Source organism: Salmo trutta, chromosome 36 (genome assembly GCF_901001165.1).
Source record: "Salmo trutta chromosome 36, fSalTru1.1, whole genome shotgun sequence".
Taxonomy (NCBI): domain Eukaryota; kingdom Metazoa; phylum Chordata; class Actinopteri; order Salmoniformes; family Salmonidae; genus Salmo; species Salmo trutta.
The window spans coordinates 35228756-35254185 of NC_042992.1; the positions used below are offsets into that span (position 1 = coordinate 35228756).

Below are 25430 nucleotides of genomic sequence, written 5' to 3' on the forward strand. Positions count from 1 at the left end.
TTGGTATAGTAACTATGTGGTACTGTAGTTAAAGTGAACCAGTATCTTTCCATGTCTCTATGCATGTTGCTTTTTCTACCGCTAGATGGCATTCTGACAGCAGTGTGGCATTTTGGGTCATGGTAAATCCCAGAATTATGCATGGATTACGCGTTGGAAGTTATTTTGAAGACCCTAATATATCAGTGAAACAATAACGAATTCTATGTTTGGCAGATATTCTCAATCCATAAAACTGAAATGTTTTAACTTTACATTTCAGAGAAAATGAGTCTTTAGATTTCAACGCTGCATTTTATTTAATTTCTTTCTTACAAAAAGAGTCACTGCATGACGATGTTTATTTTCCGATACATTTTTGATAAAACGTGCAGGGTCTCAAGTCTGGACATTAGTTTTCAAATGATACAGTAGCAAGTAGAGACACCAGTAGCCTGAAGTCTAGTGTACGGTTATAATTCTGTTTTAATTGATATATCTATGGAAACGCTTAAATATAATTATTTGCCTGTAATTAAAATCTAGTCTATACAGTTTGCATAATGTCTTGGTCATGCGTAATAGTATAATTGCACATTACAGTACAATTTAATGCATTCGACTTAATAAACGTGATTGTGTTATCTCTTCAAATGTTTCCTTTTGGCATGAAACTCTAACCCTCCTTTTGCCCTTATTTAGCTGCCCTCTTGATTCCGCTCACCTTACACCCCTCCTCAAACTTCCGTCCATGTCTCTGTGTGACTCATACAAAACTCCTGCGTCGCGACTCCAACTAACTCACTCATCAGTCTACCTTCAGCTCGTCTTTATCCGTCCTCCTGTTGCCCGCTATAACCCCCTGTCCAAACGTAACTCCAATCTCTGCAACCCGGCCACTCTGTACAACAACGTCATCATGCTTTGGAAATCTCGAACGAAGACTGAGCCCTACTGTCAGGTAACAAATTATTTGGCTATGCTTGAATTGATAAACGTTTATAAAATGGCTAATGAATTTTGAAAATTGTTTTCTCTCATCCTATTACTGATAGGGCTTATAATGAATATATATTTTTAAAATAGTTTTTGTAAAGTGGCAAGAACTAGTGACAACTTGTTTGGTGTTATAATGGGTTTTAGGGATCGATATTGCAAATGTTAACAGTTTTCCAATTTGGGTGCCTGAAATGCTATAGATAACATTCACTCATTGTCATGGTGAGCACAATCAAATGATTCAAAATTATGTAAATATATTTCAAATCACTTTAAAAGTTGTTTTGAGTTATCTGTATCTCACAAAAAGTTGAGCGAGGTGGATAGCGTGCGTAATGCTTTGATTACGCGGCAGCTTAAACAGAAGGCTGGATATTGATTCATTTTGCCTAATAGGCTATTTGATGCATACTCTGTGCAAAAATCATTTTGGGTTGTCTGGGGACGAGACCTCTCATTTGGCGTTTAAAACAGGAGGCAAATCATATGGGATGTCTGGTTAGTCTATACAGTCTAACTTCGAATATAAAAAGAAAGTGAAGGTAGGACAATTATCAAACATAAATGTGAGAAAACGTATGATTGTCTGAATGAATATCTCTTTAAGAAAACTGGACCCCCCCGCCCCCTCCCCTCCCCTCTTCTGTGGAGCGCGATCGGAAAACCTATAAGTAGCGCATGCATGGACAAAATTTAGGACACTTTCTGACAGAAGCATCCGTCCCAGCACGTGGTTGAGGATTGAGACATTTCTAAAAGCAAGCAAGAAGAAAAGCTTTAGCTATTTCCTGCATGGATCTTGTAGACACATGAAAGTATCTTGGATTATAACTATTTGGTGACATCGATAAGACATCCATATCCTAGACCGTGAATTTGGGTAACCAGAAGACATGTTAGTCCACACATATTCGGCTATGGTGAGTCCCTGTAAATTCAATACTACGCGCTAGACTGCAGACCAGATTAGGTCCGATATGGTCTTGTCATTTTCCATTTCTACAACTTTGTCTTGACTCGAGTGGGCACAGATATGTGACGTTAACTTCGCACTAGCGCCGCAGCTTTTGTCATTGTCAGCTGTCCGGATAGATCGGCTGTATGCGGAATGTCGGACCGCGTCAAAGTGTCCGTAGAAATAGGAATTTAAACAGAGCCGACTAAACAAGAATGGCACTTTGAGATGGTAGATAATCCTTTTGTAAAAGTACCATTGGGTTTTGCTGTGGTGAGCGTAGTGAAACTTGAAACTACTAAAGGGTGTGAAATGTGTGAGGCATACATGTTCAGATGGTAACCTATATATTAGACTAGTGGTTATTGCTTTTATGTTGGCATTTATTATTTTATTCATATTTTAAATGAACTTTTTCCTTTGCTTTTAAATCCCCCATTGTTAGTTTCTAATAATGGACATTGTTCTAACAAAACAATATCGATCGGAGGGACCCAGCTTTGGAAAAAATCGATTTTAACCAGGAAGTGCATGCATATGGGAAGGCTACAGGATAGTTGGAGAATATTGTAAAATGATTGCGTTGATGATAGTATGTTATTACAATATTACATGATGACTCCCAAATTAATTCAGACAAAATGGCTAAAGTTATGTTAAGGCTATATTGCTTTACATTTAACTAGAAAATATTTGCTATATTTTATAAGCTCCTGTAGTCATAAATGTGTTCACATATTTAATATTATTGAGTATTGTATTTCCTGGGGCAACATGATGCTATTACGCAGTAGATACCTGTCCTTTGTTCTGTTGTTGGGGTTCTCAGTGGCCATGACCTTTGACACTGTCATGCAGCGATGCCAGAGTCACCTGCTGCCTGTGTGCATGCAAATCAAACACTTAGTTTGAGTTATTTGCACATTTTATAATGAAATAGTTGAATAATAAGCTACATTTGTAAAACAAAACAAAAAAAAATTTTTTTTAAAAATGGTGGTCAAGACAGACTAAGTTTTGTGCAGATCTATATAGACTATTGAACTGATTTAACATAATTGTATTTGCATGTTGTATTTCATTGCATTTCAGTTAATCACTTGACACAAAACGAATTGTAATGTGCTTATGATAACGCTTAGGCTACTATTTATAGTTTTGCAAAGATTATTTGAATCGAGGAAAAAAAAACATTTAATTATAGGCCTGACATTTGGTGGAGTAAATCGACGCGTTTGCATGTAACCAAAAAATTGTTTGATTTAGAAGCCTAAGTTCCTTTTTTGTATTTAATGCACAGGACCGCGCGGACGGACTGACCGGCTCCTCGCCCAGCGGGCGACTGTCCCAACTCTCCTCGCTAAACCAGGCAGCTTACTCCTCGGCTCCCCCGCTCTGCCACACACCGACCTCAGACTTCCAACCTCCGTACTTCCCCCCTCCATACCCACAGTCTTCGCTCTCATACTCACAGAGCCAGGACTCTGCATACTCTCACTTATCGGACCCCTACACCTCCATCAACTCCATCCATCAGCATCAGCAAGCGGCATGGCACTCGCAGAGGTCGCGGTCGGACGAGGGGGGGCTATTGTCACAGTCACACCGGGCTTTAAGCCTCGACCACCGTCGGGAGTACCCCGGTGTACCCCGGCTTCTCCACGGACTTGGGGAGGGTGCCGCAGCGCTGGGGGACGGGCCTCTTGGAATGCACATTGGACATCACGGACTGGAGGACATGCAGGTGGGTTTATTTGTGCGTGGACCTTTTTATTATTCCTTCTCCCGTTCACAAACACTACATTGGTCGTGCGTAAAAGTCACCTTCCAGCGCATAGCCTAACCCATGCACCCATTATGTAGATAATTGCTGCATTAGTTTACTATTTTCTTGTGGAAGAATCTATAAGAACCTGGTGAATAATTGTGTGTATGGCAAGGATTCTCTTTTCTTTTGTTACTGTGACAGTCATCTTCTTTTGATGCGTATTTTAGACACTCGCTTTTTTCTCCCAAAGGCTCCACCTTAGAAAAATACCTAATTGTAATTCATATAACATTTGGTAAAATATTGCATATTTACCAACTGTTACACTAATACATGTCTCGAAGTGGCCACCTGTCAAATTAAATGGCCTTGCTCTTCGCCCTGATCTTATTGTGAGAGTATACGCACAGTTTAAACACTTTATTTAGAGACCAATGGCATCTTTTCCCCGTGGCAGTGTAAATAGGCTAGAGACTTGTCTAAGTGGGGATGATTGCGTTGATGGATACATGTAGGCCTAATCATGTTAAACGGAGTTGGTCCACTAATTGCAGGGGCTCGCTTGTCTCGTTAGCTTAAACATTATCTTAGTTCAACCTAATCCCCAAAGTGTTGTTATGTTAAATATAGCGGGCAGAGATCAAACTAAAATATCTGAAAGCAACTATCATTTACATTATTAGACCTTGAATACATTGTAGTGATATGTTGAACTATATTAGCCTATTTTGTGGACGCAGTTCTTAAATAGTTTATTTGGAAAAGCCATTTCTTTCAGGTAAATTGAAATTGACATGGATATTGGAAATATCAACAAAATAATACGATATCAATAAAACAGGCGCATTTATACTATTACCTCATATATAACTAATGTGTTTCTAATTTCAATGACACATTGACAATGTATTAATTGCAGCGGGAAAATTAACAAAATTGATGTTTAATCTCCTGAAAAATGTACATAATAATATGAAATATTATATGTTGTAATTATTTCCTTCCTGAATAGTTTTGTTGTTCTTTGTGTGTTTGAATTGAAGGCTGACTTATTAGGCCTATAGGCTATCCTCTAACACGTGAAGCAAGGCAACATTTCGCTGGTGGGTTTAGCCGGTATCCATTGGAGGTATAGGGAGAACTGTTCAACATATTATGGCATGCATGCAATTTAGCAAGAATAATAGTTTAAACGTTGCTATGGATTTATTGAGTAGTCAACCACACACAAGCAGGTGCAGATTCAGATGCGTTTGTTCAAAGCATCCTGCATCTCTGACGCAATTCGGCGCAACCAATTGATTCCCGTGGTCATTAATACAAAGAAACACTTACTCAAGCGGAAGGCATGGAGTCATCCAGAGCATGTTTGTGTTAAACGCTCTCTCTTGACAGAACCTTTATTTGATTAATGGATTAATTTCGCAAGTTTGAGCCCCATATAAATCCGAGACGAATAGCATCTCTCTCTGCAGATTTTTTTTTATAACGCCTCATGACACATGTAGAATAACGTAGAAATAACCCACAAATGGCAAACACTTCAAAGTTTAAAATGTTGAAATGTTTGTTGAATTTGTTATAGCGAATTAAATTGGTCACTTTATTTTTGCAGTTCAATGATATCTCCCCCCCCCCAAAAAAAATGTTTCAATAAAGTTTCTTTGCTGGATAGACAAGTAGGTCTGATCCATCCATATAAAAATATGTAGGCTTAAGATAGATAATTACATCAAGATTTAGTAACTTGGGCACTATGATGACATTTTTGAAAATGTCCGATGTGCATGAATTCACATCGAAAAGGAGTGCGATCGCAAGGTTAATCTCATGAAGGCTCTTTGTCATTTAAGTGAAAAACATACCCTACTTAGGCTATAGTTTTTTTTATTTGCAACTTAATGTTAAAAAAAAATACACACAACATAAAAAGAGACATGGAATTGACAAAGTGATTATCATGCCAAAAGCCCCCCCATAAGACCCACCCTCAACTTACAAACACAACATGTCAGTTCTTTGTCTAGGTTTTCATAGAGTGAAGACAATGTTAAGCAGGGCCAACTTTTGTCTTTTTCTTTGTTCTCTGACCACACAACATTGTGTATTTTCACAGCTAATTTCAAGAAATAGTGCAATTCTGTTTACTGCTTTTTCTTCCACCCCGTTCCTAGAGATCACATACACTGTAAGAGTATTAACTTGGCCTTGAATAAAAGCGTCTGCTAAGTCTCATACACTGTATTATGATAAGGGCCCCACGATAACCACCTCAACATTGAATTAACGCCGGCTTCTCATTAAACTGCCCTCTTCTGAGTCTAGTTTCCAACACTGATGCCCTAACAAACCACAATACTCCAGCAAATCTGCCAATCAACTGTTATAATTTTCTTACACTGTGACAAGAGCTAAATTATAGATTGCACTTGGCCCAGACTGGTTTTGAATTGGCTGGTGGGGGTAGTGAATAAATGATCCTGACTGGCCACTGTATCTACCCAACACAGGGAATGGAGGAGGGATCAGCCTTGGGCATCCTGGACCACTCCGTCATTAAGAAAGGTAAGGGAGGCAGAGCTCTGTGTGTGTGTGTGTGTGTGTGTGTGTGTGTGTGTGTGTGTGTGTGTGTATGTGCGCACCCTTCCCTATAAACACCAACCACCCCTCCAGCATACACACACACACACTATAAATAATTCTGTTTTGCTATTTCATTTGAAGTCAAAAAGTTCTCTAATACTCGGCTGCAGACTTCACCCTAAAGGCAGTCATTCTTAATGAACTGTTCATGGTCATATGAGAGGAAGAGGGAGAGAGAGCGAGCAGGATTAGAGCAAGGAGGAGAGAAGAGAAGTGGGGCAAAGGAAAAGGGAGGGGAAAGAAGTGATAAAAGATGAGTTCTGGAGAAATTCACAGCCCTATGATCACTCTAATATTACCAATAGTAAGAACTAGGATTTTTCACAAGACACAGGGGCACGATTAACCAATTCAAGATGAATTCCAAACAGCTTGAAATACTTAAATTCCAAATCCGCTTTAGTGACTACACCGGAGACATGACATCTATGCGTGAGCGATGCTTAACATTTTGCCACCAACACTCATTTTCAAGAGGAATGACTATCATTCCAGTGATTTGCCGAGGTTGAGAATGTATCAATTACAGCGCGTACTCATGGCCACGGATTTAAGAGCATAGAAACAAACTCAAAACCCACATGAATAAGCGGATCTGAGAGAGAGAGAGAGAGAGAGAGAGAGACCTTAAAGACCTCTACACTGCTCCGCGGCCGGGCCTGGCTGGCTCTGAATGGGGGATAGAGAGAGCTCCCTTCTGTGCCGCACAGTGGGGCGTCGCAAAGAGACGCACGCGGCCCACGGAGAGAGAGTGGAGAGAAAGCATCACAGCGGCAGCACTAGCACAGCTGACAGTAGGCACAGAGATAGTAACTCCGCAACAGTATAGCTAGTCACTCGGAGGATGCACTGAGCCAAAGGGATAAGGGGGGAAGAGATGCAGAAACACACACACACACACACACACACACACACACACACACACACACACACACACACACACACACACACACACACACACACACACACACACACACACACACACACACACACACACACACACACACACACACACACACACACACACACACACACGGGGGCAGGAGAGGATACTAAGATACCATAGAAACACAGTAATGCACACTCATACATAATAACACACACACGCTCACCTAGGGAAAGGGTTAATTCAATCCTATCAATTCAGCCTATAGGAGCCACCCAGCCTTAGATCCCAGCCCACAGTCCTGGCATGAGAAAATGTGATTAGCGGGCTACATCAGCTCATTTCAAGAAAACAAAAGAACGGTTTAAAAGATGATGTACCATTTTTTATTTTTTTTATTTACGTCAACATAAATCATTATTAGGAACTGAGTGGCCGTTTTAAATTGTAATCATTTTTCGAATACTCCTCTCAAGTAGCTGCAAATATTACCACGATGTTTAGATTTGAACGGTTCAAATGCTTCCTCAGCCACAATCCTATAATTGGCATTCATATGGTAGTTCTGCTTTGTCCCCAGTTTCTCCCAGTTTTTAAACCTACAAAGAGGCAACTTAAATTCGAGCAACATTCAGTACTTGAGAATGAAGGTCTTTAAAGCTTAGCAATCAGAGAAAAGTGAAGGCGGGAAAAAGATCTAAATGAGATGTGTTACTTAAAGAAACATGGAACCCACCTGCTGTGACCAAAACAACAACAGCAATAGTGGTGCCAGAATTAGAGCTGTCAACACATGGGAAAACGTGCCACTGGATTTATTATCCATGTAATAAACACATTACTTACATTACTTGTTTATTAGAAAGGATTGTGGAAACATGATTTTTAGTCACCTTATTAACTCTTTTTCTCCCTTCCTCAATACCCATCTTTCTCTATCATCTCTCTTCCTATTTTGCTATCTCTCCCCCTCCCTTTCCACCCTCTCTCTCTCTCCTCTCTCCTCTCTCTCAACAGTTCCTATCCCCTCCAAGCTGAACGGCTCGGCCCTGTCGGCCCTCCACCTCAGTAAGGATGGTCTAGGGATTGGTTCCGTGTCCAACCCAGGGGAGGTGTTCTGCTCCGTCCCCGGCCGCCTCTCCCTCCTCAGCTCCACCTCCAAGTACAAGGTCACCGTGGGGGAGGTGCAGCGGCGGCTGGCCCCGCCCGAGTGCCTCAATGCTTCCCTGTTGGGCGGAGTCCTGCGCAGGTGAGAGGGTCAGAGTTTGGAGTAAGGGGTGGGGAGAGTGAAACGGGGGAGACACACAGCTTCACGCTTCACACACAACAATAAATCAAGTAAGAACATTCTGAACAACAGATGTATTCAGGTATTCTGAACAATAGAATACAATATTTGTCACCCCTTGATTGCTTAATGTATCCAGTGGCAAAAGTTCCGCTCCTCCACAGAGAATGTAATAATGCATATATTTTAAGACATTTTCAATCCCTCAACAACAACAAAAATTTCATGAACCACTTTTCCTGTTCAGTGTTCATACATTAGACTACAATAGTGCATATTTCAAATCATTGTTCTTCTATGAAGTGCTTTGGCACCATATCTTAACAAAAACGGAACGCAAAACCAAAGGACCAAATGAAACCATCAAGTGGCAGCAGTACTAGACTATGGCCATGGGGAGTTTTGTGTGAAAGCAGCCCAGACAAACAGACCTAGGAGTGAGCAGCCAGAGCCAAGGACTAGACTCAGTAGTTTGTTACGTGGCCACACAGACAGGTCTTAAGCTGCTCTCTCTGGCTCCTTTCCTCATCCCTCAGGGCAAAGTCAAAGAATGGTGGGCGCTGTCTGAGAGAGCGTCTGGAGAAGATTGGGCTCAATCTCCCCGCTGGGCGACGCAAGGCAGCCAACGTCACCCTCCTGACGGCTCTAGTGGAGGGTAAGAGGCCCACTGACTTGTACACATACTGACAGACACTCCTGGGTGAACACAACTTTCTAGGTAGAGGACATATTTCCCAGTTATCGCTTAGTCAAATCTCGATTAAAATCTACTGCCACTGTAATTAACTGTTCAACCAAAATATATTTGCACAATTAAATTGAACGGAAATTGCTTATAAATGAATAATAACATAAAATACCCTGCAGTACCATAAACCAACAATAAATCCAAACAAGAGCGTCACGTAAAAAAACGGAGCTTTGCCTCATTTCCTGCCAAACCTCCGCATTGACATCCGGCCATTCACTAGTGTTTTCTATCTCTTCCCAGGTGAGGCGGTCCACCTGGCCCGTGACTTTGGGTATGTGTGCGAGACGGAGTTCCCTGCCAGAGCGACAGCAGAGTATCTGTGTAGGCAGAGTGACCCCGAGCAGCTTCCCACACGACGCAGTATGCTGCTGGCCACCAAGTGAGTGTCTCGGGATCCATGTCTGGGCCTAATACAATCTTACAGTAGATACAGTCTCACTAATACTGAACCATCTCAAGTGTTGCATATACATACAGATATACATAGTGTGCGCGAAGGGCAGACGCCAACTAAAAAATATTTTCAAGCTTAACTGAAGCAGACGAAGCTATTTAGGAAATATGTGTATAGTTTTAATGAGTGTGATTATCGTCCCATTACATTGTTAAATGTTGACGTTGGCATTGAAAGATTCTAACCCTTCTCCTACTTTTTCTCCTCAGGGAGATCTGCAAGGAGTTTGTAGACCTGATGTCCCAAGACCGCTCTCCTCTGGGGGCGAGTCGTCCCAACCCCTGTCTGGAGCCCGGGGTCCAGAGCAACCTCACCCACTTTAGCCTGCTCACCCACGGCTTCGGTACCCCTGCTATCTGCGCCGCCCTCTCCGCCTTCCAGAGCTACCTGGTGGAGGCCATCAAAATGCTGGACAAGGACCACGGGGGTGGCAAGGGCCACCACGAGAAGGAGATGAAGCACCGCAAATAGGTGGACGCCTTCTGACGAGATTGGAGATTTGACGGACTGAGTGATTTCCATATTCCATCCTTTCTTAGCCTCCTTTAAGAGGACAAAGACATATTTCTTCCCCAAATTCTTACTGCGGCCCAATCCCTCACAGGGAAGGGCATGGTGATGTTTGTACTGTATATGTGTCGGCCACTTCACTCAAAGACGCATGGAATTCTTCTGGGCTGCTGGTTTTCTAGGCAGTGTCCATTCCTAACTGCCAATGACATTTTGTGGATGAGTTCTGACTTCATGTCCCTGTATGTCTGTCTGACTGTCAAGATGACACCCCAAACGGCATTCAATGGAATGCCCTCTACTTCCCATAGAGATACAACTATTTATCTCTATGCTACTTCCCTTCAAAAATCTGTTTCTCCTCTGGACTTGGACCCACTTTGAAAACATCTCGTCACAAGAGATGAGCCATATCCAGGACAGCCAACTTTCTTAGTTTTGCTCATTCCTCATCTGGACATTGGATACCGTCCAACTCCACCCAATAAAATGGGCAGTTTGTGTACTCCGATTCTATGTGGGTGCTGTCACAGGCAGCTATGGGATTCTTTTTTGTGAAGGGGAGGGTATGTGTGGGTAAATTAAGAAAAAAAACACATCATTTTGTACTTACTGTGTATGTTTAATATAAATGTTATTACTGTTATTGTATTACGGCATAAATGTAATATATTATTAAAGAATAACTGATGCGGAGCGTCTGGTTATTATGTTTTATCATTCACTGTCGATAATGGTGGAAGGATGCTTTTCGAGGTTTATTCTAATACGTTAATACCTACAAACCACTGGCCATCAAATAGATCCTTCAAAATATGAATGGTTAAAGTACAATTTCAGGTGAATTTTTAAAATGTTTTTATCTCAAAAATAATTTCTTAAGATATACAATTAAAAGTATTTACTAAAACGTTTTTTGATAGAGAAAATATTTGTTGCTAATTTAAAAAATGGAATATTCAAAAAAATAAGCAATTCACCACTTATGATTAACCATAGACACACTACCCACCTCTCTTTCTCACATACACAAATTAATAATTACTGATGCGAACGTGCACCCCAGGGGCCACAGAAAATTCAGAGAGCCCATTTACGGCAGAGCGATGAAGTGAAAACGATCCCTCACCATCACAGCGGTAACTGTCACCGTGCCAGGCAGTCGTCAGCCCCACCGTTACCTGGGAGACCACCGCGACACCAGTGCACAACACCGCGCCTCAGCTTCTGTCCCTCTCCCCCATCTGTTAAACTACCTCTCTTATCTGCTTGTTCTCTACACCTCCTTACCTGCCCCCTCCCTCCACATTACCCCCAGTGTCAATTTCCCCCATCCTATCTCCCTGTGACCTCCCCCTCCCCCCTTCCTATATCTGACACTCAGCAGGGTTGTTCTCCATCTCTGTGCCTCCAGGCAAACATATGCTGCTCTTCCCGTCAGATTCCGGTGTGTTTGGGAGAGAAGGGATTGTTTAATGTTTATTAATCACCTGTCTGTGGTATAGGAGGAGAGAGAGGAGTTGGAGACACACTGGCTCGATATTCACTATTCTGGCTGTTTTCCCATCCGGCTGTATAGCCGTTTTGTTTTTCCTGAATGCAGAGGAAAATTAGGATTGGAAGTGTTGTGACAGCTAGGTAATAGGAGTTTATATGCTATGTATTTATCGAACACAACACTTAAATATACTGTGCGCGCAATACAAGCATAATATTTGGTACTTAACTAGTGTTCCAAGTCTTACGAAACAACCCACATTTTACTGAGGTACATTACTTACAGAGCAATGAACAAAAACCCATATTATATGGCTTTTCACTTTCACTCATGGTTGACTATGCACGTACACGACACATACAGAGGCACACAGACAGTCAGACTACGGTGTACACAGCAGAGTACACAGCCAGAAGGCTGTTCTCTTTATAGGGGACACAGAGGAAAGCACCACGAGGACAAAGATATCTCAACGGTGTGTCACGTTTTATTGGAACAAAAAGAGCAAAAGGTCTACGGTACAAAACCAAAAAAAATGTGGGCATTAGGGGTAAGCAGCGAGCTTAGGAACTTGGCGCCCGAGCAACGAACTTGGCACCCACGGGCATAAGCTTCTCCAAGTCATGGATGCCTTCCGTGTCAATCAAACGGACGCTGAAGGAGGGCAGGTTGAGGATGAAGCGCTTGTTCAGCTGGAGGAGACAGAGAGAGGAGAGTTAGGTCATGAGTCTCTTCATGCCAATGCACAGGGTGTCACTAGAATATAGGAGAAGCAAAGCTATGCTCCTATTATAGGTGATATTTTCAGTTCATTGAACAGTTCTCGCTAAATGTAGTTTTCCTAAATTAGAGACGTCTCAATTTGATCAATTCAAGTAACTTGCACCCGACTGCTGCGTGGGAAAAGATTCAAGCGCAACGTGCATCACAGCAATATCTCCAAACGTGATGAACTTAAAACCAACTAATGAGGTGGTGATGAAGCCCACCGCCGTCATTCAGCTCGCTCTAAAACAGAAAGAGGAGAGCTCACCTCCTCAACGCACTTCTTCAGGAGGCCCACGGCTTCATCGCGAGTCAGATCTGAAGCACGAGAGAGATTCGAGAGCGGGAGACGGGAATAAAAAAAAAAAAAGAGAGCAATATGACTCGCTGCACATCCTGATGAAGTTAAACTTCGACACAAGAACTCTTCAATCATTTACTATTTCAATTCTGTTAAGGGTTGAGAGAGCCTCGAAGAACACAGCGAAAGGAACAGGGGAAACAGACGAGAGGTTAAGAACAGAAGGAGGCAGAAAGAGGAGATGGAGGGCAATAAAATAGAGGAATAGTAAAAAGACGTATGGAGAACGAGAGATCCCACCTGGTCTGTAGTAACGGTCGAGGATAGACAGGGTGAGGTAGGCTCCGTAGCCGTGGGCAGCGAAGGGGGCCTTGGCCAGAGCAGAGAGGTGGTCCATGTAGTAGAGCCCCGGGCCATCCGTCTCATCAAACCCAGCCAGCAACAGGTTCACATGGTACGGAGTCTGGTGAGAGAGGAGAGAGGCATTGGTCAGCGAAGATGTGGAAAGCAATTCTGATTATTATCATCGCGACATTATGGTATTATCGCGATATGAAGACAGTATCGTGTGATGACAATGTTCGCACGATGGAGCTGTAAGGAAGGACGATGAACAAAATGATCACACACACACACACACACACACAATCTTCGCCCACATCCGAACAACGTCGTCCAGTTTTCCTTTCCTTCGTTATTACCGTCCAAGGCTGATGCTCCGACAGCAACCAATAGTCAGTACCATAGAGACTAATCGATTTAATATTGCACGCCAACGATTTCTCTCTATGGTCAGAACATGAAATGATCATTGCATAAGCTGGCTGCCAGACACTTTGAAGCGGCAGCGTATGATTAAGACCGCAACAGAAGGCAAATCAAATGTTTCTTTCCAGCTCGCTCAAACGTCGCCGCTCCTAATTATCGGCTGTGATTTGGAAGTTAACAAAATAGGAGATTAAACAACAACAGCGGCGCAAGAGTATGGGGAGGGGTGTGAAACTGCCGTGACATGGAGGAGGGGGGGGGGGGGGGGGGTTAGGTGGGTTGGGTGTTGGAGAGGACTGGGGGGGAGGGGGGGGGGGTCATGGTGTCACCAGCAGTATGACATCTGCTGGGAGATGGCACCCCCGCTGCTGCTACCCCCCACACGCACACCCCTCCACTCCCGCCTTCACCCTGGAGTAACGCCAGGGCTCATTAAAAACTTCTGTAGTCTCTCTCTCCTTCCCTCTCCCTTAAATTACTTATTTTATCCTTCTAGCCACTCCGTTTCAATGAGCTCTTCTACACAATCGCAATGCTCCTCTTTCGCCATCCTCCCTCCTTGCAATAATCCCTCTAATCAGGAGAAATTGAAGTTTCAGAAACCAGTCGGGGTGTGAAACCAGTCATTCGACAATTGTAGAGTTTCCGTTTAAAATGAGTCAAACCTACCGATGCTATGAAGTGAATGCTACAAATCAGCAGCTAAGCATTGCACGTGAACCCAGTCCTAGAATAGAGAGAGACAGTGGATGTCTAATGTGACATCCCCTGAGCTGCAGTAACCTGAACACCTGCCCCAAGTATCAATGTGCTAGACACTTGCACCAGGGGAAAGAAAGGCCGACTTGCCATGCTCCCTGTGGAGAGGGGTTGTGTGGGTGTTCCAGTGGCATCACCCCCACCCCTGTCTTCACAGGTTACAACGTAACAATACAGCGCAGGAGATGGTAACAAAATAACCCTTCCTCCCCATGTCACCTCAGAGGGCACCAACAACCGGGTAGCAGGCTCGTTAAATCCCGCACCTGACCTCACGCCAAGTCACAAACACATACACGTTCAAAAGAACCTCATAAAACAGAGAGAGATGGGCTGTCTAATATTCATTCAACTAAAAGGATGTACGGTTAGTCGTGGTGATGATAGAAGTGAACCGTAGTAAATCAACCCAACCCCGCTCACTCTCCCTCTCCTCTTCCACGTGCCAGCGCTCGCTCCCTCTCTCCTTCCTTCCTGCCCTCCCTCCCTCCCCCTCTCTGTGCACCGTGCCCCAGGACATGTTCTCTTTATTGGCATTTCTCCTCAATGTGCTGTATTAATTGTTCATCTGTGCTGGAACAGGGGAGTCGTGTGCAATATGGCACTAGTAATTATTTGTGCCCGTGCTGTACTAAAAAAAGAAAACCCCATATGTGACGCTAGCACCAGAAACTGTTGCTGTGGCCTTTTTGCTAAATCTTTAAATAAGCAAGAGGACTTACTTGTTCTTTTGGATACAACCCAAGAGGCTACATATGACTGAGGTAACGGTTTACAAACCCTGTAAAAGACCATTGCCACTGAAATTCTCTGTCCATTTTACATATACAGTTTTGAAAATATATAATGCAGTTAGTAGATTTCAGGTTTCTTTACAGTTGCTTGCCAGTGTTCTCCATCTTCTCTAACACCATCTCTCTGAAGCTTGGCGCTTACTCCTGGGGTTATCGAGAGGCTGGATCCCTGGTAGGTACACAATTCCAAGCACCATCGCTACCACTTATCCCTCGAGGTTTCGAACCACAAGAGACATCCTCTTCGCTTAACAGCTTAGCTCACCTCCATTCAGGTAGACAAGAGAGAAAAAAACATGAACTGCTCAGGAAGGAGTGGAAAACATGTTTATGTAACATATTTGCATGTCCATATATTCCGGGGTGGTTGTGAATTGGGGAGCATAGCTAAAGGAAGGTGTGGGATGTCAACGAGAAATTGCTTTAACTTAAAAAAAAAATGCAATACTTTTGGGAACCCTGCGAGAACCGCATACAAAAATTCAATATACATAAACAAGGATATTTTTACCACAGGATAAAAAATATATATATATATATATGGTATTACTGCCTTTGGGCAGGCATGTATTTCTGAATATTTTGTAATGTTATCCAATATCTAAAGCACATATTAAACCAGTAGCAGCCTAACTAACACAGACGCTCGCTCGCACTCTCTTCTGTGCCGTGTTGACTTCTGGGTCTAGCTCAAAGCCCTCGGGACTGGCCCCCTCTCTCCCCTCCATATCCCACTCCCTCGGCTCCCACCTCCTTGTGTCCCACATTCCCTTCTCAGCCTCACTAATTGTTTTTTGTAATTATTTTCATCCTTCTGCTATTGTGACAGGCAGCGGCTGCAGTCTTCTTAACATATTAACCTCGCCACAACCAGATGAGATTCAGAGGGACGGACACGAGGAGACTTGACTCCTGTGTTCTTCACACACACACACACACACACACACACACACACACACACACACACTTCACTCCAAGGAGTGGTAGGACAGGGACCCGGTGGGTTGCATTACGTTTCTGCCGCAGGTGTTGCGTACCGTTGAGACAAGAGCGACACTTATGCCAATTCACAACATATTGACAAATGTCTCTGGATCAGTCAAAATAAACTCGCTGCCCACATCTCAAACTGATATAGTAGAGGTACACAGAGACAAAATGGGTGGAACATGTGTGCTACACTAGCACGCCATGAAAGCAGTAGTTGTAGTTGCTACACTGGAAGTGGCCGACATACTTGTGCCCAATTTTCATCTAAAACAATGGGAATGACTCATGCTCTGCAAAGGTTAAGTGTCCAGTGTAGTACGCTCGTTAGACTGAATTCCAAAGTGACAAAGGCTAAGCGGCAAAAGCGGCAAAAGCACAGAGCAACTTAGTAGTAACATAGTATAGTAGGCCACGCTACATTGGAGAAGATACAAGCATTGGTCCCCATTAAATAATGACATTGTCCCACTGTGGCATTGCTGTAACTTTACAGCACAGCCATGCACAATTACATAGGGTAAGCGTACTTATTAAACCCACTCCCATCTTTGGACTTACATTTTTTTTTTCCCCCCCGCTGTTTAATGCTTCAACCAATTCATTGGGTTATATCCATAACAGTTTTATTCTAAACCAATCAGATGTTTTATTATTAAGTTATTGACAGTTGTGCAAGTTCCCGATTTCAAAGCTCCAAAGCAAACTTTGGTGTTGAGGGGACCCTCAGATAACATCTTCAGATATTTTTTGTACTTTCTCAGATAAGTGATCACACTTTATGTACAATTAATATGCTAATGATGCACATGATAGCATATTTCATTGGCATTAATACATTTCTTGCCAATTTAAAATATGGGTTTTTCATGCTAGCAGTCGTGACTGCATGTCACAGTCTCACAGTAGCAACATAACTTTAACTAAAAATACAAAAATTCAGCTTACATTCTTAAAATGCATTGTCTTATTTGTCTGTTAAATGAACCTTGCATTGTTATTCCCAGATGCCATTTTCGTAAATTTGAGATTTATCTTAGGTGGACTTAAAGGGTACAGTAGCACAAAAAGCATTCCCTCTATTTATAATGTAAATTGAAATAAAGAAATATTGTAGGGTGTCTAATCAAAAAGGCATATTTTGATCAATGGGAAAATAATATGTTCATTGTGTAGATACTCCTCTAAGAAAACCAATGGTGCAAACTAGGGATGCACGAGATATATCGGTGAACATATCGGAATCGGCCGATATTAGCTAAGAATGCCAATATCCGTATCGGCCCGATGTCGAGTTTATGTCGATGTTAAAAACCGATGTCAAAACTACCATGCATACCTATATAATGTAGGTACATGGCATAATGACGCCACGTAAAATGTTGCGCTACAGGTGCAACATAGCATTCCTAACCTAGCCCACAATGTCTGCTGTGTGGATCGAGCAGTCAACAAGTCAAGCAGTCATTTGAAAGATTAAGACAATTTCAGCGAGACAACTCAAAGGCAAAATCCCTTGACAATCAACCGTTCTGTCGTCGGTGATGTTAGCTTTCGCTGACTGGTCGAGCACCAGTACACACTTCCAAGTGCGCTATTTTTCAGATGTTGCCCTACTGGGGTTACACAGTAATAGCGTCACTGCTATTAGCTTCACGACATACATACATATTATGGAAAGCCGTTTGGGTCTATGCGTGTCAAAAAATATACAGTAGCACTGCCAAAGTTGTACAAAAAAAGTCAGCAAACACCAGCCACGAACGGTGTGTTTACAATACCGCGTTGGTAATAAAGCATCACTTGCTCGACCGCAACTTCTGGGCTAGCTAGTTTTAGCTTGGTACTTAGCTAGCAGCCTGAAAACAATGACCAGTAGAACCTGCAGTCGTTTTCATTATTCTTAGCAATGATTTAGGAATCCTTGTGAGTAAGTATTAGCTAGGTTGCCACTTGTTGTTCGCCTATTGAAATTGAACTTCAGTTCATGAAAATAAATAGCTAGCCAGCTACTTAACCCTCTTGCCCAAAGCTACGTTATAAGCAGCCAGCTAGCTTCATTTGGCTAGTGAGGCTCGACCTGACCGGGGTATGTGTTGTGAAGCTTGCCACACTAAGGATTAGGCACAATAGTGGAATTTGCAGTTTGCCATCAGAATAAAAGTATGTCAATGACAATTATGCAAAGGAATACAAGTAGTAGAATTATGCCATACTTTTATTTTGAAGGCTAACCGCAAAGTCCACTGATGTGGCTAATCCTGTGGCTAGCTTCACATAGACGGGTCTGACCACCATTAATCAAATAAGAACTGTCTTATAAATCAGGGTTATTTTAGATGACATCTGAGTTTGAAGGTATGCCTTGAAATAGATCCACAGGTACACCTCCAATTGACTCAAATTATGTCAATTAGCCTATCAGAAGCTTCTAAAGCCAGGACATAATTTTCTGGACTTTTCCAAGCTGTTTAAAGGCACAGTCAATTTAGTGTATGAAAACTTCTGACCCACTGGAATTGTGATACAGTGAATTATAAGTGAAATAATCTGTCTGCAAATAATTGTTGGAAAAATTACTTGTGTCATGCACAAAGTAGATGTCCTGACAGACTTGCCAAAACTATAGTTTGTTAACAAGACATTTGTGGAGTGGTTGAAAAACAAGTTTTATTGACTCCAACCTAAGTGTATGTAAACTTCTGACTTTAACTGTATGTTGTGTGGTCCTCCCACTTTGACTAGGGATAGCATGCAGTTTATTAGGCTGCAGGTTAAATAAGTAATGGTGAAATTCACAGTGTGGTGAAAGTGCATGGTAATGAGCTTGATGCTCCTTTCCAATAAATATCAAGGGTCTTATTCTGGTGACATGATGATCGATGCTTGGCTGCTGTTTGACAAATGAAAATAATCTCGCTTTTATCCGTAATATCCTTGTTATGTAGGCTATCCTACACGCACTGTATCTGCGAGCTGTTGACTACAGCGCACATGCCAAAACCAGAGTGGGCACATTTGCTATATAGCACAACAGTTTGTGACAAAACCATGGGAAGAATTGAAAATGCGATGGGAACACATTTAACTTTAATTTTTTATTCTGTACATTGGAAAGTAATCCCAAAAGTATTTTTTTTTGTCTACTAAGTCATCACGCACTGCCTGTTATCCACAACAAGCCTGTTTGATGGAAACAACGTGCATATCGTTTTATGCAGACTTTACAATATTTGCATAAAAATCTGTTGCCAATTGGATGGAATCTTTGCTAGTGTCTGACTTATTAGGCAAATAATTACCCTGCTTCGAAGGTAGTCTGCAAGGTTCTTGCGTGTGAAGTTGGCTGCCGCTTTTGGACTGAGTTCATAACCTGAAAGACAAGAGAGTCAAACGAAAGGAATGCCCATTACAAGTCACACGTAACCATGGATACCCCGTAACTCAAATCTTCCTTCTATATTTAAATCAAGATTAGAAGCGTAGCGGTGCCATGAATAATAGGGCTACTAGGCCATCTTTATTTTGCCACCGGAGAAACACAAGAAAGAGAACTTACCGTTTCTCATTTTGTAGAGCTGAATATTCTTCTGGATGTACTCTGCAAACTGCACTGTGTCACCTGCCTCTCCCACACATAGCAATAGAATCTTGTCACTCAGCTTGAACATCTTGTCTTGGTCTGAGGGAGATAGACAAGGTGTTAGTTATTCAATCACACACACACCAGTGATATGTTCAACATGATGCATGGAAATACTAAAGAAAAAGAATACACCATTTTCCTAAAATGTGTTAGATTACAAATAGCTTTCAGATTTTTTGACAGAGGAAAATATTGCAAGTCATTTTGATAGTAATCTGGGCCTACTTGTGTGTGCACTCCTTGCCGACTTCCACTTTCACAATTCGAAGAATCAAACTACCTAGCTGGCTGGCTAACACACTAGCTAGCCTTTTTTTTACCTATCTAACAAGTTTGTAACCCACTGTTTTGAGTTTGTGAACATGCAAGTTAGCAAGCTAGGTAGACAGTCCAACACGATTGTTCCCAACACAGTTAGTCGCGTGAACAGTTAAAATCGTGCAAGATAGACAGATAGCTAACGTTAGGTGAGAACTGAAAACAGAGATACTGTTCTAACATTTCTGCTGGAAGCCACATCAGTTAGCTAAGAGTGTGTGCTTTTCCGATCTCGACTCATTAGCCAATGAGAAAGGAAGCTCGCTAGTTAGCTAACTAACTAGTTAGCTATTTAGCTCAAACAGCAGATGTTAGCTAGTTAGACTACAATGCTTAATTAACACAACCATTCTAACTAGTAAGTTAACATATGACTCCAAACGGAAATGTATGAGACAAATATGTTGGACCTTTTACTAATTTTAAACATTTTATGAATTAGTTAATGGCCAACAAAAGCCGGTTAAATAGCTAACTGCAAACAAGCGATGTCATAGTCATAACGTTACCCTGTTTCATCTGAATGATGCTGTTGGCGGCAATATTATCAGCAGCAACCAGGACAAAGTCTTGTCCCTGAATCCCGATCAAATATTCCATACTGTAATTTATGGGTAACAATTTTAAAGAAGTTTTGCTTGAGCAACAACTCAAACTCGTTCGTACACTCAGATTACGCAGCAAAACTGTAATAATGGGCGCAAAATGTTGACGTCATGAAAAATGAAGCTTTTCTCCTTCTCATGTGACCCAGGTCTGGTTCCACTGAAAGCCTACTGCAAATCAGAGCCCTCTGCTGAAAAGTATTAATGTACCACGGTCTATCTCTGGAATATACAAACTACTTTCTTTTAATTGAAGTGGGGTGTTTAATAACCTAAAGCAAGATTTAAAAAAAACAAAGAAACACACAAAAAAACGGAACATATTTTAGTCATTTAGCAGACGCTTTTATCCAGAGCGACTTACAGGAGCCATTATGGTTAAGTGCCTTGCTCAAGGGCACATCGACAAATGTACCACCTAGTCGGCCAGGGATTTGAATCAGAGACCTTCCGGTTACTGTCCCAACGCTCTTAACCGGTAGGATACTGCTAGGCTTAATACACACACACACACACACACACACACACACACACACACACACATCCTGATTAAAAGCAAAATTCCCTTTTTGTAATGCATTTTTGGATTATGCAACACGTCTTTTTTTATCATATGTTTTGTCTTTTTATTGAGAATGAAATCAGTTTGCTCTGTTTTTCAAGCGGGATTGCTCTTTCAGTTTGTTCTTTCCAACCCTCCAAACCTCCCAACTCTGTAGCCTGCTGAAGGCAGGTTAGAAAATGATCAACAGTCAGGTTAGAAAGCCATAAACACACAATTTGCAAATGGATTTAAACTGTGTGCAGAAATCTCAGCATTACTCATCATTAGTTTTCTGTCTTTTTTTTTGTCTCTCTGGGCTCTGTAAACCTCCGGTTTGAGCTCTCTGAAATGCACCTTTTGTAACATTAGAAATTGCTATGCAGTTGCTCGAGCTCCGACTGTCAGGCACCCTTTGTAGGCTTGTGTATTTTTAACAAGTTATTCATATCTACTTGTCACAATGAGTGAGAGTTATAGATGTTGAGATGTGAGGAGTTTTTTATGCACAAGCTACACTCAAACTGGGTGCTAGAGTTATTGATTTACAATTCTGATGTGTTTTGGCTTTGTGTGTTGGCAGGCTGACTTTGGAAGCTGGATACTTTATACTCATTTTCATATTTCTCTCTCTCCTCTCCTATTTCACTCTCGGCAGTTGTCGCTGGTTCAGCTTGACTGCTTCGTTAGGGCTCATCATTTGCATTCAGATTAATTATCTAATTACCGACAAATGTCCGGCGGCCACCCCACACTCCGGCTCGTCAGCTCTGAGCCTGTAATTATTTTAATCATTTACTTTCATCTGGAGCGTTCCTGCCATACTCCTGTGTTTAGAGGCCATTCTTAATTACCCTGCCCAGACACTCTTCTCCTCTTTTCGTGAAAAAGAGGGGGAAGGAGGGAGAGAAGGGGAGAGAGAGAGAGAGAGAGAGAGAGAGAGAGAGAGAGAGGGAAAGAGAGAGAGAGAGAGAGAGAGAGAGAGGGAAAGAGAGAGAGAGAGAGAGAGAGAGAGAGAGAGAGAGAGAGAGAGAGAGACAGAGAGAGGGAAAGAGAGCCCAGTGGGGACATGATCCAGGAGCACTGACAGCACAGAGGAAGCTCTCTCAGCTTTTCTGGTTGTTCATCCCCTTCTTCATACTCTCTCTTTCTTTATATCTCTACCCCCCTTTCTCTCTGCACAACCCCCCCTTCCCAACTTCCTCCTCTCTTTCTTTCCTCTCCACATCCCCCCCGCCCCCCACCACACACACACACACACTACTATCGCACCCCTTCCCCCCTATACTTCCTCCCTTTTCCCTTTATCGCAAGCACACACAGGAATCGCCCCTGGGCGTCAGTGCTCTGACTGCTAATACACTGACACACTCACAGAAAGAGAGAGAGTAGAGAGAGAGAGAGAGAGAGAGACAGAGAGAGTAACGAGAGAGAGAGAGACAGAGAGAGAGAAAGTAGAGAGAGACAGAGAGAGTAGCGAGAGAGAGAGAGAGCGACTAGATCAGAGTGGCGCGCACACGCACACTGTTTATGGCACACATCACAATGCACACATCTTTCCACTATCCGCCCGGAAAATCTATACACCTCTCTGTCTCTCTATACTTTATTTAGACAGCCATCAGCCAGCCTGTTCCATCTCTCAGTCTGGTTCCTGCCCAGCACATGAGAGATGGGTCAACTCCCCCGTGGCCCCTCAGTAATGATGCTCTCACTGAACCCTTAAGCGAGATACACTCACCCTGACTGCTCTTGTTAAAGAAAAAAGATACAAGCTGTGTAATTGGGCTCTTGAATATTTAAGTTAGCCCGGGATGAAAGTTTAATGAAAAGATGATTATCTACCAGTTTATCACACTATTTAATCTTTCATTTTATTCACTGGCTGCTGCTGCAGCACTCACTGTCCGTTTTGGCAGCCGTGGATACAGCAGAGGCTCACGGGTTGAAACCGCACGAGACAGCAAGTAGAATATTATGAATTATATTAGTGAACTGAGCAGATGTATTTTTTTTTATATATGTATCTTCACAAACCACTAAATCGAACCTTCTAACACACACACACACACACACACACACACACACACACACACACACACACACACACACACACACACACACACACACACTTGTGTTTGATATTACAGGTTGCTGTCATTTAGTCTTATTGTTTGTATCTATAGGGGGAATTAATCATTTTGGCCAGAAATGGTGTGAAAAGCAGACAATGTTGTGCTTTGACAGACATAGCATTTTAGCCAAACCCCAGTGGGATACGTGACGGAGTTTGGGAGGATTATGTATGGACCCAACTTGCCCTGAAGGGAGAGCTGCTGGAATGGGACGTGGTTTGAACGACAGAGATTAGCAATCAATGTGCACGGAGCAAACACTTCGAGGGAATATCCTACACGACCTAAAGCCCCCCGTTTCAACTTACAACAAAAAAAATATGCTTGTATTTTTCTAAACACTAAAAATATATATTTTTTAAAACAGCCTGGAAAATGAGGTTGTGGCTGTGAGGCTCAAGCATTTTGACATGGTTCAATTTACAGAGATACGATTCTTGACCTTCACACACACAGATTTTCCTTTGTGAATGTAGACAACATCAGTATAGATTTGTGCGCTATCCTAATTGACTGAGTAGGCAAGACTGTAACCTATTTTATTTGATAAGTTACTGCAGTATTGCAAGACCAATTTCACAGTAACCGACAGACTGGCCAATGATGTGGTGGATCATGATTTAGAAATATGGGGCTTGAATAGAAGTGTCGAGGGAATAGACAGAGTTATTGTGTTAAGACTTTGTTTAACCTTGCCTTCTTAGATTTTGGCATTCAATTATACGTCCTGAAGAAATGCGAGGTCGATATCAGTGGCACCGCTTATCGGTTTAATCCACAATTTCACGGTGCTGAGGCGGGATGGGATGTCACCGTTTAGCGGTCCCTTTCGTCTCCCAAACCGGGAGAGGACGTCGAGGGAACCTGGGCACGAGAGACCACTTCATCTCAAGGGGGTGAAAAAGAGCAAGTTAAATGGAAGTGACAATCTCTGAAAAAATTCCTGCTGGCAGCTGCGCGCATTCGACATAGTCAGCTCCCCTATATGGTCGCCGGCCGCACGACCCCCGTGTCTGTCACACGCACCTGCCGCTCCCAGAAGCGCTTTCACCGACAGCCACATAATCCATGGGCGTGTCGCGGAGGGGCTTCTCTCAATGTGCTCTTGTGAAAACCCCTTATGCGTGAAAAAGCCCCCTTTCTCTCTCTATTGTCCAACACAGTTTTATGGGACAACATTGGGCATTATGAGGTTTCGGGATTTACATGGGACTCTATAGAAGGGTATAATCCTTTCAAGCAGAGAACGAATACAAGTTTTAACCCGCTGTTTTCATATTTATTAGCTGGTTAAAGCAGCCGAGGCAGCTGAACCTTATACCCCAGACCCCACCAACAGGCTCTCAAGACCCCCACATTCAGAAAGTCCCGGCGAACCCCCAGAGAACCCTCAGACTTGGACAAGCAGGCAGGCAAATGATCAGTGATACAGGATACAAGAAGGCCTACTATTTCCACAACCATGATAGCAAATTGAAATATAGGCATAGGCTAACTTGGTGTTCAGGGTCATCATTTTATGTCAGCCAACAGGTTTCTTAAATCTTATCAATTAAGATAGGCCTACAATGGCCTGCATTAACAAGATGATGACGCGTTAGTCAGGATGAATGATGACTTAATTGAATTAGTGCATTTATGTCCAAAATAAAAACAAATACAGGCCTCTATGAATCCATGAGGATATATGTCAATAAGCCCTCTGGATTGTGGTTTAGTTTAAGGAGATTAGCATCATTATTAGGCCTAACCTACATTTCAATAATAACTTTACAATACGTATGCCTTTTTGACCTTCTGATACGTTGGACCTCGAAACATTTTCAACGTCATATTAAAATTACATTAAAAAAAAATATGTGGATGAATGACTTTTTATGTGACGCAAAGAGCACTTCCCATTTTTTATGTAAGGACATATCTTGCTCATCCCTGACTCTCCTTGGCATTTATAACGCACTCCATCAACACTTTTGTTAAGGCTCCGTGCACAATTTCTATCCTCACAGCACTGTAAAGGTTATGATGATATAGCCTAGTTGTGCTTTCTGTTGTAAATTACAGCCCTCCAGTTGTACTG

At 42.4% G+C, this 25430-nt stretch overlaps 2 protein-coding genes across 5 annotated transcripts; one reads left to right on the forward strand and one right to left on the reverse strand.

Moving 5' to 3' along the window:
- Positions 1–621: 621 nt before the first annotated feature.
- On the forward strand, positions 622–10929 carry tfap2e (transcription factor AP-2 epsilon). Of its 4 annotated transcripts, none has more exons than XM_029735662.1 (7): positions 622–940; positions 3234–3689; positions 6212–6266; positions 8248–8479; positions 9055–9173; positions 9510–9648; positions 9933–10929. In XM_029735662.1, the coding sequence occupies exons 1-7, from the start codon at positions 731–733 to the stop codon at positions 10192–10194; spliced, it is 1473 nt and encodes a 490-aa protein (XP_029591522.1). In that variant the 5' UTR covers positions 622–730; the 3' UTR covers positions 10195–10929. The 4 variants fall into 4 exon arrangements, with proteins under 4 accessions (XP_029591522.1, XP_029591523.1, XP_029591524.1 ...); XM_029735663.1 differs by having other exon boundaries at positions 3234–3677; XM_029735664.1 differs by lacking the exon at positions 622–940 and adding an exon at positions 1694–1898.
- Positions 10930–12198: 1269 nt separating this feature from the next.
- Positions 12199–20776, reverse strand: psmb2 (proteasome 20S subunit beta 2). The gene is made up of 6 exons (XM_029735666.1): positions 20579–20776; positions 19665–19787; positions 19408–19478; positions 13098–13260; positions 12765–12814; positions 12199–12423 (listed from the first exon to the last, which is right to left on the reverse strand). Exons 1-6 carry the CDS (start codon positions 20667–20669, stop codon positions 12295–12297), a joined length of 627 nt encoding a protein of 208 aa, XP_029591526.1. The 5' UTR covers positions 20670–20776; the 3' UTR covers positions 12199–12294.
- Between the last annotated feature and the right edge of the window lie 4654 nt (positions 20777–25430).

What these genes read in the sequence shown, in the direction of transcription:
- psmb2 (XM_029735666.1), bottom strand. Translation starts at nt 20,669, where the DNA reads ATGGAATATTTGATCGGGATTCAGGGACAAGACTTTGTCCTGGTTGCT. An exon ending in CAGACTACCTTCGAAGCAGG is followed by an intron (nt 13,261 to 19,407) that starts GTAATTATTTGC and finishes CTCTCTCACCAG; the next exon opens with ACTCCGTACCATGTGAACCT. An exon ending in CGACCGTTACTACAGACCAG is followed by an intron (nt 12,815 to 13,097) that starts GTGGGATCTCTC and finishes CTCGTGCTTCAG; the next exon opens with ATCTGACTCGCGATGAAGCC.
- tfap2e (XM_029735662.1), top strand. Translation starts at nt 731, where the DNA reads ATGTCTCTGTGTGACTCATACAAAACTCCTGCGTCGCGACTCCAACTA. An exon ending in TTGGGCGGAGTCCTGCGCAG is followed by an intron (nt 8,480 to 9,054) that starts GTGAGAGGGTCA and finishes CTCATCCCTCAG; the next exon opens with GGCAAAGTCAAAGAATGGTG. An exon ending in CCTGACGGCTCTAGTGGAGG is followed by an intron (nt 9,174 to 9,509) that starts GTAAGAGGCCCA and finishes ATCTCTTCCCAG; the next exon opens with GTGAGGCGGTCCACCTGGCC.